Raw genomic sequence first — 15,822 nt, 5'->3', positions numbered from 1 at the left:
GCCACTACATCCAGCCCCACACTTATTTAGAATTGCTGTAAATAATTTCATTTCAGGCCATTCTGCCCAGGAGCTCTGTTAATTTATTGTAGCAGATTAGCTGGGATGCTTATTGTGGTAGCCCCTAGCCATGTGGTTATTTAATTGGAAACTAACTAAAATTGACTGCATTTGAAATTTAGTTACTTAGTCACAGTAGCTAGATTTTAAATGCACAGTTGCCACATGTTCATACGTGTAGTTCAGTTTTGGCAAGCTGGACAGCTCGCATATACTCACGTGTACACATACTTCCTAATTTGCAAAGTTTTTGTGGTTTTTCCAAAAACACTTCAATAATTCATTTTATTCAGTAGAATATTAACTGTGATGGCACTGTTTTTAGAAATATCATTAGTTATTTCTTTACCATATTGTCATGATTTTTTTTATTCTTAGTACAGGCACTTAAGAAAAATATTCTTTGTTCCATTTGTGCTATTAGGGACAAAAATGTGCTGTTTTGTGGTCTGTTGTTTTCTAGGAAGCAAGAGGCTACTATGAGCAGACTGGCATTGGTCCGCTGCCTGTTGTTCTGTTTAACGGGATGCCCTTTGAGAAGGAACAGCTAGATCCTGATGAGTTGGAAACCATTACAATGCACAAAATCCTGGAGACTACTACCTTCTTCCAAAGAGCAGTGTACCTGGTGCGTGACACTTCAAGGCTGACTTTAGAGAGTACAGTTTGCTTACATTTTTGTAGCTTCTGTAGTAGGTAATAAAATTTCTTAACCATCACTTTTTTCTGTATGCCACTCTACCATGCTGCTCGAAGCCCTAACCCTCTAATCATTTAGTTGTCAGATCTGACTCATCTTGTTAGCATGCACTGGAGTCCACCCTCCATCACGTTATAGTGTGAATCGTTAGGTGTGATCTGAGGGGTGCACTGTGAATAGCAGAGACCTCACTGGATCATGAAGTTACCTCGCATGAGGTATGGATAAGAGCCATCCTAATTATTGCTACATGGTGGATCTACATATAACTCCCTGAGATATGCATATGTTAATACTCTATTGCAGTGATGGTGAGCTTTTTAGAGACGAGTGCCCAGACTGTGACACAAAACCCACTTATTTATCTCAAAGTGCCAATACTGCAGTTAAACCTGAATACTGAGGTTTTAGCTTAGAAAAAAACAACTCATACATTAACATCTTTTGTCTTAAAAGAAAAACAAATAATGTACGTGCCATAGCTCCCCACCACTCCTCTTTTGTGTTCCATAGGAATTTTTGTGTTTTTCAGATTGATAATCTTACTTGAGCTATTTTTCAATTCTTGAGTTTTTGAGTTCTTTTCTTCTGTCAACTAAGATCTGCTACTGCACCCCTCTAGTAAATATTTTATTCATAGAGATACACACATGCATAGAGCTTGTTTTGTGGCTCTGGGAATTGAAACCAAGAATTGGTCATGCAAGACAAGTACTCTACTACTAAGCTACATCCCCAGCTTGCCAGTGATTACATGTTTAGCTCATCTCAAACTTTTATCTTGATAGATGTAGTGTTATAGCTGTCTCAGAGAAAAAAATCACGCCACGAAAAATGGACAGATTGAAAGAGTTTTATAGCCTGCGACCAAGAACGAGCTCATGCTCCTCCCATCTTCCTTGGGACCAATTAAATGTCGGGAGTCCCAGTTTTTAAAGGGAAAAACCACACAAGAGAATGTTGTGATCTCATCTGTGAGCCAAGACGGGTACAGAAGCAGATTGCAAGTTAGATTAAAATCCAATTTTTGGGATCCGTCAGGAAATTCCTACCCTTATGGTTAGGGCCACAGTATAACATGTCCTGTCCTTTGATCTCAACCACAAGGTAAGCTATGTGCTGGTTAGCTGGTCACTCTGAACGAACGAAGAGGTAAAGTCCAGGCACAGGCTATTGGGGGGAGTTTCTGGTTAACTTGCTTACTTCAGTGGTTTCTTTTCGTTCTTTGAGTATATTTAACATAGCTTATTTAAATTATTTGTGTATTAATTCCAGTGTTCAGGCTTTCTTACTACTTCTTTTCTGTGCACATACTTTTCTTTTTTTATCAAATATGTAATATATATATATTCTATAATATATATAGTGTTTTTGCAACTTCATGTTACTCTATTAAATCACTACCTCAGGCAGCTCAGATGTTAAACAATTGCTCCTGATTGTTTTTGTGAAATATCCCTGGTGTTGACACTAAGATCTGCTTTAGTGCAAATAAGAACCACCCCTGGGAATTGTCCTGCTTTGCTAGTCTTAACTTTTCTTGTTGGGCTGTTGATATTTGAGGCTTCTGTCAGCTGGGTAGAGGTAAATAGAAGTAGGGCAAATTAAAATGTTAGAAAGACCATTTTGTGATGATGTTTAGTCTTTTAATAAATTAAAGCCCCTCAGAATTTTGCAAACCTTTAGTTAATTTCTTGAGTTTTGGGAAAGTTGATTTTGATTTGATACTTGGTTTTTGTTTTAGTACTGGGGATTGAACTGGGGACCTTGCGCCGGCACCACCGAGCTAAATCCTCAGCCCGGGAAAGTTGATTTTGACTGTTTATTTTTAGTGTTCTAAGACTTTCTTTGGAAGAGAGGCTTTTCAGAGATCTTTATTCTGTCATTTCTGCTGAGTAGCATTCTCAAGTATAGTTTTAAATATACGGTAACACTGATAATAACCTAAGGCAAAATATATATTTTTAAATGTTTTATGGTATTAAAAAGATACAGAACATTGAGGCTGAGTGTGGTGGCGCAGGCCTGTAATCCCAGCACTTGGGAGACTGAGGCAGGAGGATCGCTATGAGTTCGAGACCAGCAAAACAAAAAACAAACCCAAAATAAATAAAAATAATACAGAACATAAAGCTTACCATTTTAAGTATATGATTCAGTGGCATTTAGTACAGTTCCAATTCTATACAATCATTACCACTGTTGCCCTCAAGAACTTTTTCATTGTTCCAGACACCCATTGAACCCTAAGTCCCTATTGTCTCCCCTTCCCCAGCCACTGGTTACTACTATTCTACTTCCTTTCTCTGTGAATTTACCTCTTAAGAGTGGATTCATACAATATTTGTTCATGTCTGGCTTATCTATATTGTGGCATATATCAAAATTTCATGTTTTAAGGTCCAAAAATATTCCTTCTATCTTTTGATTATTTTGAATAATCTTGCTATTGATATAGTACAAATATCTGTTCCTATTCTGCTTTCAATCCTGGCCATATACCTATAAGTGAAATTGCTGGATCATATGGTAATATTATGTTTACTGTTTGGAGAAACCGCCAAACTATTTTCCACAGAATTGCACCACTGTACATTCCCACCAGAAATACATAGATGTATAGATGTTCTAGTTTCTTCACATCCTTGCTAATACTCTAGGCATTCTAATGGATGTGAAATTTATATAGGGGGAAAAGATGTAATTCCCAAATCTACTAGGTGTCCTAAACGTGAGTTCGGGTTCTCTAAAATCAAAGAATGAATTCTAGAACCAACAGAGGTTAAGAGAAGGAAAATTTTATTGATCAAAAGAGAGCTTCTGTCTAAGACTGACAGGAAAGTGGGTTGCCCACCCACCCCACTTTTCAACGATGTTTTATACAGCAAAGCCATGTATGCAGTGGGTACAAAGTGGGACAAAACTATAAGACCCAGTGGACATTTACAAGGTGAGCATGAGGTGGGACAAAGCCATGACCAACCAACAAGATTACAAGTACAGTCACCGAGGTAATATTGATTAAATGGGGATCAATGGGAAGACAAGCCATATACAAGGAATTTCCCCTTTAGAATATCAATCATGAAGTAGTACCCTTCTTTTTATGTGCTAACCAGTGAATGTGCCTCAGTTGTTCTCCAGGTTGGCTCTTCACTGTGTTGGCTCCTTGAGGGTGGCTCTGTCTAACTGCCTACAAGATATCTAATTAACTTACCTACCTACAATAAAATGGTCTTTCATTGTGACTTTATTTTTATTCTCCTTGTGACTAGTGATCTTGAGCATCTTTTCATATACTTCTTGTCCACTTATATTTCTTCTTTGGAAAAATGTCTATTCAGGTCTTTGCCCATTTTTTTTAATGAGTATAGTTCATGTATTTTATATTGCATTAATTTGTAAATAATACATAATTTTATATGGAGTATATATCTTTTATTAGTACATGTTTGCAGAACATAATAGTTACATTCATCATGGAGAGTTCTTACATTGAATTGAATTTTTTTAAGTCTAGTTGAGTTGTAGGAGTTTTTAACTTTTGGATATAAATACCTTATCACAAATATGATTTGCAAACATTGTGTTTCATTCTGTGGGTTCTCTTCTCTCTCTGATATTATATATTGGTGCACAAAAGTTGCAATTTGATGAAGTCCAATTTATTTTTTCTTTTGTTCTTTGGGCTTTCGGTGTTTTACCTAAGAAATTACTAAACCCATTGTCATGAAGATTTTCTCCAGTGTTTTTTAAGAGCTTTGTAGTTCTACCTGTTTAGGGCTTTGATCCATTCTGAGTTAATTTTTGTGTAAGGTTAGGTGCCAGTTTCCTTCCTTTACCTGTGGATACAGAGTTTTTCCAACATCATTTGTGAAAAAAGGGCAGAAATAAATTTTTTTAAAGAAGGGAAATCTTGTGCTGTGTATTAATGCATTCATAGAAAAAAAATTCCTTGGTCGAATTCCATTGTATGTCCCCTTGTGTTAAGGAATCTGTTCTTTTCTTTTTTTTTCGTTGAATTTATTGGTACTTTTTAAGTACACAGTACAGTTACATTCATCATTGGGATCTTGTACCTTTACATGACAGGTCTTGGTTCTCATTTTTCCCCATAACCCTGCCCTCCCTTCACCCCCTCCTCCCCTCCCCTATTTACAAAGACTTTGTTTCCATTTTTAAGAAATCTGTTCTTTATGGAGCTACTGTAATAAGAACAAAGTTTTTATTTGAACATGAACAAACTAGGAGAATTTTGTTGTATTTAAGTGATATAAAAAAATTAAAATACTTACTGGTCTCCTTAGAAATTTAAAATCTCTCCACTCCCAGTGCACCCCACGCCATCAGCATAGCTTTTGTTTTCTGTTTTTTAGATACTAACATGTCTGTTGTTTATAAGAGTAACCATTTAAAAATATTGGCCCCTCTGTGAATGAATGTTAGTTTTCCTTTCCTTCTACACGTATGGCCGGGGAGAAGCTTGGTTCCGGCTAGATAACAAAAATTTTATTTTAAATATTCTGACAATAATATTGTATGTTCATATACATATATATTTTTTAATGGATAAAAGTTATTTGTTTCCTGAAATCCTAAAGAGGTAGGTCTGTGTATTTTCATGTACACAATGAGTATTCTAATTATGTATATCTTCATGCATGTTTTGAGAAATAACAGGAATTATAATTGTGGTGTCAGAGGGTAAGGCACATTTTGAATTTTGACCTAAATTTTGACTCTATCAAATCGTATGTTAGGTAGATGATATGTAATTTAAAATGTATAAAGAAATATGAAGGAGAAACTTTCATCCATTCACTTCTGCCTTCACCAGTTATGTTTTCTTCCTAGAAACAACTACTCTGTGTGTGCATTTGTGTGTCTTTTGAGATGTGTGGCCGGTTCATATGGTCATTATTAGTTTACCATTTGAGAATTTGCTTATCTTTTGGACTATATAGTTGCAAACAATGTCTAATTGGAATATTTTAGGTTTGAATGTATTTGTTTGAATCTTAGCTTTCACATTAAAATACACTTATATTAAATATTTTAATTATGGTCAATTTGGAAATTTCCAGATACTAATATTTACCCCTGACAGGGACAGGGTTTTAGCTCAGTGGTGCCTTGTAAGCACAAGGTCCTGAGTTCAATCCCCAGTATCAAAAAGAAAACAACAGCAACAGCAGCAAAACATTTACTCTTCTGTATTGTCCTTTTCATGCCCATCTTTAAAATGAATAACATTTGCCTTCCGTTGGTAATAGAGTTAGAGATACTATACATAGAACACCTAGCTGTGCTCGGCGATGACAGGGACCTGTAACATGTAACTTCTGTCTTTAGCTGTTGTCGTTGCATAAGAAGCTATTACAGAGGTAATAACGTTTTAGTTTCTAATGAATTTTTATTGATGATATTCACTTAACACCCCACCCCTCTCTGTTTCTTTCTTCCTGTAGGGTGAACTGTCGCATGATCAAGATGTGGTAGAGTATATCATGAACCAGCCAAATGTTGTTCCACGAATCAATTCTAGGGTTTTGACAGCTGAGCGAGAATACCTGGATTTAACAGCAAGTAGTAAGGAACCTTTCAGAAACAACTTTAAGCTTTTTGACTTGTGCTTTAGATTGTTTGCATTTATTAGATTGTAAAGTGAAGAAGATAACCCAAGATTGTGACAGAACTTTATGTTTAAATTAATTTACCTGGAATTCATAATTTTAATTCTAAACTCAAAAATTTACTTCTACAGAGGATAAGGTCTTCGTGCTTAGACCTTGTAAATTTTGAAAGATATTTATTTCCTTTTTTTTTGGTACCGGGGATCAAACTCGGGTCCTTGCGCTTACAAGGCAGATGGTGGAACTAAATCCCCAGCTCATCATTTCCATTTAAAGCCCAGCTACACAGGCATTAGAATATAAGAGTGGGCCTATATTGTTGGGACCTGTATGGTCAGTCAGTCATAAAGCATTAAGCGGTTTTCTTCATTCTCATTCTAGAATTCATTATCAAAAATGTCAGCAGATGGTGAATTTTACTCTGAGAACTTAAATGTGCCTTCAGGAGGAAAAATAGCAATTTCATTGAGATATAATATAATATCATAAAAATAAGGACTATTTTTCCCTTGTAGTTCTGAGAATCAAACCCAGGACCTCCAGCATGCTAGGCAAGTACTCTACTACTGAGCTGTATCCCTCACCCCAAACTCAGCCTTGTGAAGTGCACAATAGAGTGGTTTTTAGTTTATTCTCAGAGTTGTAGAATCATCACCACGATCTAAGAGTAGGACATTATCTATAGTAGAACCCCAGAATGAACCCGTATATCCATTCCCCCTCCTGTTATCTGGCACAGCTAATCTACTTAATCTAGGAATTTGCCTTTCCTTGACATTTCATGTCACTGAAGCCTTTTGCATCCGGCCTCTTTCATTTAGCGTGTTTCTATAGTTCATCCTCTTAGCATAACACAATTTCGTTTTTTAAAAATGTTGTAAATATTCCATTATAAGCCTAGCATGCAATCCCAGCATTCTGGGAGGCTAAGGTAGGAGGATCTTGAGTTACAGTCCAGCCTGGGCAAGTGAGCAACACACTGGCTTAAAATAAAGAATAAAAATGGCTGGGGATGTAGCTCAGGGCAAAGGCCTTGTGTTCATTCTCTGATACCAGAAGGAAATCCATTAAAACCCTCCTGTGGCACTAGGGTGTTTTCCACAAAAATGCCTTTTAAAAGTTAGGATAAGGTAACCCATGTATGGGTTGTTCTGCACGCCTCCCATTGAGACTCTGAAGGCCAGATCAGCAGACACTTGGAAATTAGGTGGAGCTTTTATCACTTACCTGTGATGACCTTCCCACCGAAGAAGGAAGGGTACATGAAGATATGACCAACTGTATTTGTTGTTGTACCTGAGGGGAATGAGTGTAGATCTTTTTAAGGTTGTTACTTTGTAGAACTGTATAATTCACTTGGAACTGAATTTATTTTAGGCAGAGGAAATGTAAATACCCGCTTTTTAAAAATATGTGATTATGTATATATACATCAGCGTGCAGGCACAGGAAAATGTAAATATTTGCTGGTATTTGAAAAAGCAGCTACCATAAGCAATCTGGCATTTTTGTGGACAGGCATTAGCTTCTTACCAGAAGCTTTACTAGGGTAAATGAAACAGTATTATGACTCTGTCCTGAGTTTTGTTTCCATCATTTTAAATTAAACTCGAAGGGCCCTGTGGAATATCCACGAGTGAAGAGCACAGTTGCATGCTTTGGGTCTTCTTTTCCACTGAGTGTTGTGATGCGCTCTGAAGCAGTGCTCGTTCACAGTGGCAGAGGCGCAGGCTCAGCTGAACCTGGTGCAGGTGTCATTGAAAAGGCACTAGTATCCTCCTTACCAGGTGGGAATAGCTCTATCACCCAGGTTTCTCTGGTTTTTGCTGCCCCACAACCTTGTAAGATATTTGGCAGTCAGATTTTCATCAGTATGACAAAATACCTGAGAAACCAACTGAAAAGCAGAAATGGATTACTTTGGTTCATGGTCTCAGAGTTGTCTCTGTTGTGTCCGGGCCTGTGGCAAGGCAAAGCATTATGGTGGGGAGCATGTGGTGGGACAGTGCTGCTCACCTGGAGGCTTCCAGAAAGCGAAAAGACGAAGGGACCGAGGTCTCGATACCCCGCCAAGGCCATGCCCCTAGTGACCTAACTTCCTCCTCCCCGGCCCCATCTCCTGAAGGTTCCACTGTCTCCCAGTAGTACTACAGGCTGGTGGCCATTTCTTTAGCACATAAGCCTTGAGGATCCAGGTCACAGCCAGATAGATAACTCTCCAGGCCATAGTGTCCTCTGTTTTGTACATATCATGGACAGTCTGATGCATGGACAGCAGTCTGTGCATCGTTGAGTGAAAGGATGGGTAGGTTAGTGGACACACAGACTAGGAGATGGGTGGGCAGGCCAGCACATGTGCGTGGCAATCAGTGATGAGAAGAGTAGTGTGTGTATGAGACTGTGACAGTACTTAAGACTGGGTACAGGGCAGGGCGTGGCAGTGGGTGTTTGTAACCCTGGCAGGACTGAGGCTGGAGGATTGGCATGAGTTTGAGGTTAGCCTGGGCTATAAACTGGGTTCAAGGAAGCCTGAACTATATGTAGAAGTTGTCTCAAAAGCAAAAAATAGGGCCGGGGATTTAGCCCAATGGCAACGCACCTGCCCTGCAAGTGTAAGGTCCTGAGTTTGATCCCCAGCACAAAAATAAATAAACAGATAAATAAACAAAAACAAAACAAAACACCAGACTGGGTAGAAAGCTGGAGATGCAGCCCATGATAGAGTGTCTACCCAATATGTGTGAGTTGAGGTTTTGTTCCCGGCACCACAAAAAAGGGACAAGGGAGACTGCTAGAGGCAGATGGTTTATCATATTAGACTCGAGACCATTTTATAGCTAGGAAGAAATTACTGTGTAGTTTTTAGTACAAGGGACTAGCTTGATGTAACTACAATTTTAGCAAGAGTGATCTGAGGGAAAACGATTAACAGAGGGGCTGCCTTTGGGCACTAACCAGAAAAGTACATATTTGAAGGTAGTAAAAATGGCCTTTTGTTTCTATTAAAGTTGAGGAAGTGTTATTTTCTCAGACATGAAAAGTAGAAATCAGTTTTCTTTTGTCCTCCGGGTCCATAGGCTAGACGGCAGCGTGCTCTAGGGGATGGGCAGGCGAGAGCTGAGGTAAGGCTCTCGGGAAGTCGTTTCCGACAGTGAGAGTGGGGTGCATTTACTCCTAAACGGGCAGCTGGGTGACATGTGTGTGTCATTCATGAACTTTGTCTTAGAGTGGGATTAGCGGGGGGGTTCATGTTGCGAACTTGAGTTTTTGTACAGTAGATTGAACTCAGATATATTAATTATACGTCTATTTCAATTTTTTTTCCACAGATAACTTCTTTGTGGATGATTATCCTAGATTTTCTGTCTTGGATTCCCAAGGCAAGACCGCTGCTATAGCCAATAGTATGAACTATCTGACGAAGAAAGGTATCTGTATGAGGGCTTGTCTTGGATTCAGTCTTTCTCTTTCAGGATCGGCAAGCATAGTTCAATCTTAATGTCCTTTTGAGAGGAAACTCCTTAGTGTTTTAAATACAATCTTTGAGTCCAGAAGATAATGATTTACATATGTTTAAAAATTCAAATATTGTCTTTATAAGTTCTTTATTAGCTATTAAAGTTAAGAAAAGTTATGATTCAAAATAAACTATGATAAAAAATGGGTTAGTGATTGCAAATTACTTTAATATGCTCTTCAATGATGGTATAGGATTAATTTTATTTAGGATTTATGAGATAATTAGGTTTTAGGAAGCCATGTGTAATCTCTTAAACTAATTTTCATGTAGTTTTTTAATGTAGTTATTTAGTTACCATTGTGTGAGATGACACCCTCTCATCTGAGCACTGATTCTTCTCCCCTTGGAAGGGTCACACTGATGACCACAAGCACCAAGTGCCACTGAAGGCAGCTGTCCCCGTCCCTGCTGTCTTCCTTTCCCTGGAAGGATCTCTGTCTTCCAGGCATGTTCATATATATGTAATTACCCTGTGGGACCCTTGAAGAGTTATTTCTGAGAAGACCTGGAGAGCACTGTGACAGTGGTGGAGCAGAAAGGAGCGTAGTTCGTGTTAGTCATCACTCAACCTTTGAACTCTGACAGTGGGGCGTTGGCTACAGAAATGACATTTTCTTCTCTTCTGCTCTCTTCCCTTTTGCCTTTGTCCAGGAATGTCCTCCAAGGAAGTCTATGGTAACTCAGAACGTCAGAATGTTCTCTCCTCCTTTCTCCGTTCTCTTTATTGACTCTTTATTGTGATATTTCTGGAACCTGTGGATAATCATAGGCTGTATCAGTGCAAATAAAGTTTGTATAAATGTTTATGAAGAAAAATATTTCAGAAATTTACAAGTAAACGTGATTGAAGAGTGGACTGTGTTATTCACATGTTTCAGTTTGCACACTAATAGATCCCCAGACCATACTGGAATTAATCAGTGCATGTTCATAAATCAGCCACTAAATTACCCTGTTTTAATTTTAGTAAAGTTTCACTATGTTTCTTTTCTTTTTAAACTTGTCATTTTCTTTTCTTATGGCATGTTTTTTTAGAAATTATGTAACTTAACAACAATATTGAAACATAAGATGTTCCTTTTTCCTCTGATTCAGTTTCTTTTTATTTCCTGTAGATGATTCTTTTATCAGGCCAGTAACCTTTTGGATTGTTGGAGACTTTGATAGTGCTTCTGGACGGCAGTTACTGTATGATGCTATTAAACACCAGGTGAGTACCGACACATAATTCTCTGTTCTTGTTCGAGGCTCCATTTGTCCTCCTGGGCATCTCTGTGCTGATACAATCGCTCTGACATTGTTTTCAGATGTCTGACAGCTCATGAGAAGAGACCCAATACTGCTATGTCCTGACTTCAGTGCATGGAATAGCTTTCTGTTAAGAGAAAAAAATGTGACCTTCCTCAGGTCCTTACCTTGAGAGAAGCCTAGATACTGGGCACCACCGCACAGGCCCGTGGACACTGGTCTGAGGAAAACTCACTTAGATGCTCTGAAAGACATTGTACATGAGCAGTAGGACTTCAGGGAAAGACGGGTTTTCAGTGGTTAAGAAATTGATTCTTCCAGAGTTGTTTAGACGTCAAAATGCCCTTTCCTGAGCAGTTTGAATTTGCTACAGTGTCCAGTCTTCACAAGCTTCCTTTCCACTTGTTTCTCAGGATGGCTCATTGAAATCAGGAAATAGCTGGTGACTCATCTCACTGTGGTGCCAAGGGAGTAGACTAGATGCTGTGTTCACTTCAGGGTTACACCAGGAGCATTTCTGGTGAGGGGAGCTAGATGTGTGTAAGAGGCACTACTGCAAACGGGTAGATAAGCCCTTAAATTGTGCTAGAGTGAGGCAGCTGGAAAAGGGAGTTCAGTTTTGTGGGTACATGTTTTCATGAAGGTGGACACAGGTTCATAAGAAGTGCACAAATCATGATATGCAGCGTCTCCCAGTGATTATGTTTGTGTTTTAATTTATGTGACTAGAATCTTAGAATATATTTTTATTTGGGTTTTGTTTCTTTGCTCAACATTTTATGAGCTTTATCCATGATATTCCGAGAAGTGGCACTTAGTTCTTTCTCATTGTATGACTCTCCCACAAAGTTTTGTCTTCTATTTAGTGTATTTGAGGGACAGCTAGGTTGTTTAAACTTGGGGCTGTTAAGAAGAATGCTAGCCAGGTGTGGTGGCGCTTGCCTGTAATCCCAGCACTCGGGAGGCTGAGGCAGGAGGATCACTGTGAATTCGAGACCAGCCTGGGCTACATAGTGAGTTCCAGGTCAGTCTCAACTAACTACATAGTGAGACCCTGTCTCAAAAAAACAACAACAAAAAAAGAATGCTGCTATGAATGTTTTTGTACACGTCTTTTTTTTTTGTACCGGGGATTGAACTTGGGTCCTTGAGCTTGCAAGGCAGGCCACCGACCGCTGAGCTAAATCCCCGGCCCCCTGATATCATTAGTATAAATTTCTGTTGTTTGTATTCTTGATACAAGCCCTTTTTTTTTCCTCTCCCATGGATTTCTTACTTTGCACTCAGAGAGAGATTCACTTTTATTAGGCAGTGGAGAGGCCAAGTGAATGAAGACAGCTTTGAGCAGAACCATGAATACTGGTGGGAACTTAAGGGAGAAGAGATGGGTTATAGTTGAGGTCACCATGCATTGTTGGGTGTGATGTGTGTCGGAACTATGTAAAAGGGGTTAAGGAATGTCGGGGCTCTGACGGTCTGTGATATCAGCTGTATTTACAGGGGTGGTAAGAAACGGTGTTGGAAAGGAAGACTGGAGTCGGTTTGTGCAGGGTTTGGAATGCCTGATTGTAACATCTGAATTTCCTTCTGACACAGAAAACTTGTACAAACTTTTCAAACGGATGTTTTTGGCTACTTATGGAACGTGACTGATGTCACTGCTGCCTTCTAAGGTCAAAATACCTATTATGTAACTCTCTGTCCCATTTTGTAAATAGAAATCCAGTAACAATATTAGGATCAGCATTATCAATAATCCCAGTAAAGAAATAAGTTATGAGCACACTCAGATCTCCAGAGCAATCTGGGCAGCTCTCCAGACGCAGACCTCCAACTCTGCCAAGAACTTCATCACTAAAATGGTCAAAGAGGACACTGCAGAGGCGCTGGTGGCCGGGGCAGACATCGGGGATTTCTCTGTTGGGGTAAGACTCCACGTGTGTCCCGAGGCTGCTCCCTTCTGTCATATGTCCAGCTGATATGTCCTCTTGTAATTAGTTCTGAATCTCAGGATTTTTTTTTTTTTAAGTTAGGAAGCTCTTTCCAAGAAATAATTGTGTCGTGGTCCCCTTTATTTTTAAGTTTTCTCAGGTTTCATGATACAAGTATATATATTTTTTTTTTGGTGGGGGGGTACCAGGGATCGAACTCGGGCCCTTGAGCTTGTGAAGCAGATGCTGGAACCACTGAGCTAACTCCCCAGCCCTACAAGTTTATATTTTAAGTACAGTGCTTTTTGTTTTCTAAGATTTTTTAAAGCACCAATTATTATTCTCTTTGTTTTTTCACTTTTTAAAAAAATTTTGCATCAGCCTTGTTATTTTATGTGTTTTTCTTAATGTTTTACTTAAGAGTTTTGATAAATAATTGAGTCTTGGTTAAAAAATTAGTGAGGAAGTAGTCCTGGAGGTACAGGTCAGTGGTAGTACATGCTTAGCATGTGTGAGTTCCTTGTTTTGTGCAGTTTTTTTTCCTCAGTACTGAGAATTAAACTCAAGACTTGCCTCTTAGGTGTGGTGTACTGAGCTACACCTCTGACCTGTTTTCTACAGTTTTTTAAAGACAGATAAGGGCAGGGATGTAGCTCAGTAGCAGAGCCCTTGCCTATCATGCGTGAGGACCTGGGTTTGATCTCCAGCACTACAAAAATAAATAAGTAAAAGGTAGATAATATTTATTTGTTTGTAGAGTAAAAAACTGAAATTTTATTCACTTTTCAGTTAGAGGCTTATGTATTCTTGATGTGTTTCCAGTAAAAGCTCATATTTATTCACTTATTTAATATACTCATTTTAAAAGTGTTTATAGTTTTAAAATTTTTTATAAAATTATGAGTGTACATAAAGTTTCGGTTAGAGAAAAATGGCTGTCCCTTGAAGTTACCAAGATTTTAAAAGTACAAAATAAATCTTGGAGAAGAGACTACCACTGGAACAAATCCCATGGAAACAAAATAAGCAGTTACTTGTTGAGGTGGGGGTGCTTGAAGAATTGATACATTATGATGTTAGTTGAGAAATGTAGTTACTGTTCATAAAAAAAAAATTATAATTTATTCATTATGAGTATTTATTTGTATGGTTTGCTTAATAACAATGATTTTTTTCCTCAAAAATGATTACTTTCCTAGGGCATGGATTTCAGTCTTTTTAAAGAGGTGTTTGAGTCTTCCAAAATGGATTTCATTTTGTCTCATGCCGTGTACTGCAGGGATGTCCTGAAGCTGAAGAAGGGACAGAGGGCAGTGATCAGCAACGGAAGGGTGAGGACTTGTCAGGCTGACACAAGCTTGGCTTCAGATTAGGTCGGTGAACAGTCTTTGCAGCATGCTCCTCTGAAGCTAGTAAACTCTTCCAGCAGAGCCACCCTCTTTACAAAGGTGATTAGGGCTTCTGAAGTGCGATGATATTTCTACCCCTCATTTCCCAGGCAGTGTGTTTTCTGACACAAACATCCCAGTGTGGAAGCTTCCTGTTTAGTTGTGTCCTGCTACTGTGGGAGGTAGTGAGAGTGTGGTGGCTCTCAGAACAGACATCAGTAGCCTTTGACACATAAAGTAGGTCTTGTTGTTGATACTTGGTAAGATGTAATGAAAACTACCTTGCTGTTTTATTTACTTCAGAGTTTGCGTACCGTGAAAATAATGTGAAACAAGTCTAGACTCTGCGTACCTGAGGAATTATTAAGTAAATGCCTGAGTTGATTGAGGCTTTACTTTTTAGTCGTCCATTAATTTTGTTTAGATGTGCATGTTTCTCTCATCTTTCTGGTGCTTAGGTGCGTAAGTTGGCCTGTTGCTGGTGGCAGATAGTTTTCCAGCTCTGACCTCCTGCTCTCCTCTTATAGATCATTGGGCCACTGGAGGATAGTGAGCTTTTTAATCAAGATGATTTCCACCTCCTAGAAAATATCATCTTGAAAACTTCAGGACAGAAAATAAAATCTCATATTCAACAGCTTCGAGTAGAAGAAGATGTGTAAGTTCTGCCATAGAAGAAATTAATTAGTTCATGCCATAGTGGTGTATTATTTAGACTCTCCTCTTTGATCATGTCACATAACTACCTAGTCCAAGAAGTTTTATTTCCTGCTTTATAAATAGGACTCAGATTATTGTTCGTTTGTTTGTTTGTAATGAGCTAATTTATTTCATTGTCTGCTATTTAAAGAACTGAATTAGTTTCCGTTTCTATTTGTTTTAGATTTTGATTTTGGAAAATTTCCAACGTTTGTGGAAGTAGACGGTCTAGTTACCTCTTTTCCTGGAATACGTACGAAAAGAGAAACTTTCCCTCATTATCTGTTTGGTTATCTTACAGTTTTGTTTTGGTGGGGAGAGGAAAGGCTGGTTACACAGTTACTTTCCCTTATTTATGTATGGCATACTGAGTCATTTCTCTTGCTCCCTCCAAAGGTGAGAATGAGTTGGCTAGTTGTGGGCTGCCAAGAGATTGATATAAATTCTGTGGGGTTTGCCAAAGAATTTCCTCACCTGCCTAGGGTTCTCAGTAGAGCCCGAGCTGATCTACGTCAGAGTGGTGCCTTATTACAGGCACAGTTTAATTTTGACCCAGCCTACAGGGCTGTCCCTGGCTTTCCAGGTCTTAATTTTGTGCTCCTTGTCATTGAACTTCACGAGCCGCTACGGTTGCTTGTGGCTT

General features: G+C 38.8%; 1 protein-coding gene across 4 annotated transcripts in view; it reads left to right on the top strand.

Moving 5' to 3' along the window:
- The window catches only part of Uggt1 (UDP-glucose glycoprotein glucosyltransferase 1), a 129,598-nt gene that overhangs the window by 67,919 nt on the left and 45,857 nt on the right, over nucleotides 1–15,822 (top strand). For 3 of the 4 annotated variants that reach the window (XM_010637630.2, XM_010637632.2, XM_010637633.3), the window contains exons 18-25: nucleotides 524–688; nucleotides 6,229–6,349; nucleotides 9,723–9,821; nucleotides 10,565–10,588; nucleotides 11,029–11,123; nucleotides 12,880–13,086; nucleotides 14,292–14,423; nucleotides 15,008–15,138. In XM_010637630.2, coding sequence (XP_010635932.1) covers nucleotides 524–688; nucleotides 6,229–6,349; nucleotides 9,723–9,821; nucleotides 10,565–10,588; nucleotides 11,029–11,123; nucleotides 12,880–13,086; nucleotides 14,292–14,423; nucleotides 15,008–15,138 — 974 coding nt within the window. The remainder of the gene's footprint in view (nucleotides 1–523; nucleotides 689–6,228; nucleotides 6,350–9,722; nucleotides 9,822–10,564; nucleotides 10,589–11,028; nucleotides 11,124–12,879; nucleotides 13,087–14,291; nucleotides 14,424–15,007; nucleotides 15,139–15,822) is intronic. The other variant, XM_010637631.2, reaches the window with a different exon arrangement.

Source organism: Fukomys damarensis, unplaced genomic scaffold (assembly GCF_012274545.1).
Source record: "Fukomys damarensis isolate Sample0158 unplaced genomic scaffold, DMR_v1.0_HiC HiC_scaffold_29, whole genome shotgun sequence".
Taxonomy (NCBI): Eukaryota; Metazoa; Chordata; class Mammalia; order Rodentia; family Bathyergidae; genus Fukomys; species Fukomys damarensis.
The sequence above is the reverse complement of the archived record's forward strand: the minus strand, read 5'-3'. Positions and strand labels throughout refer to the sequence as shown.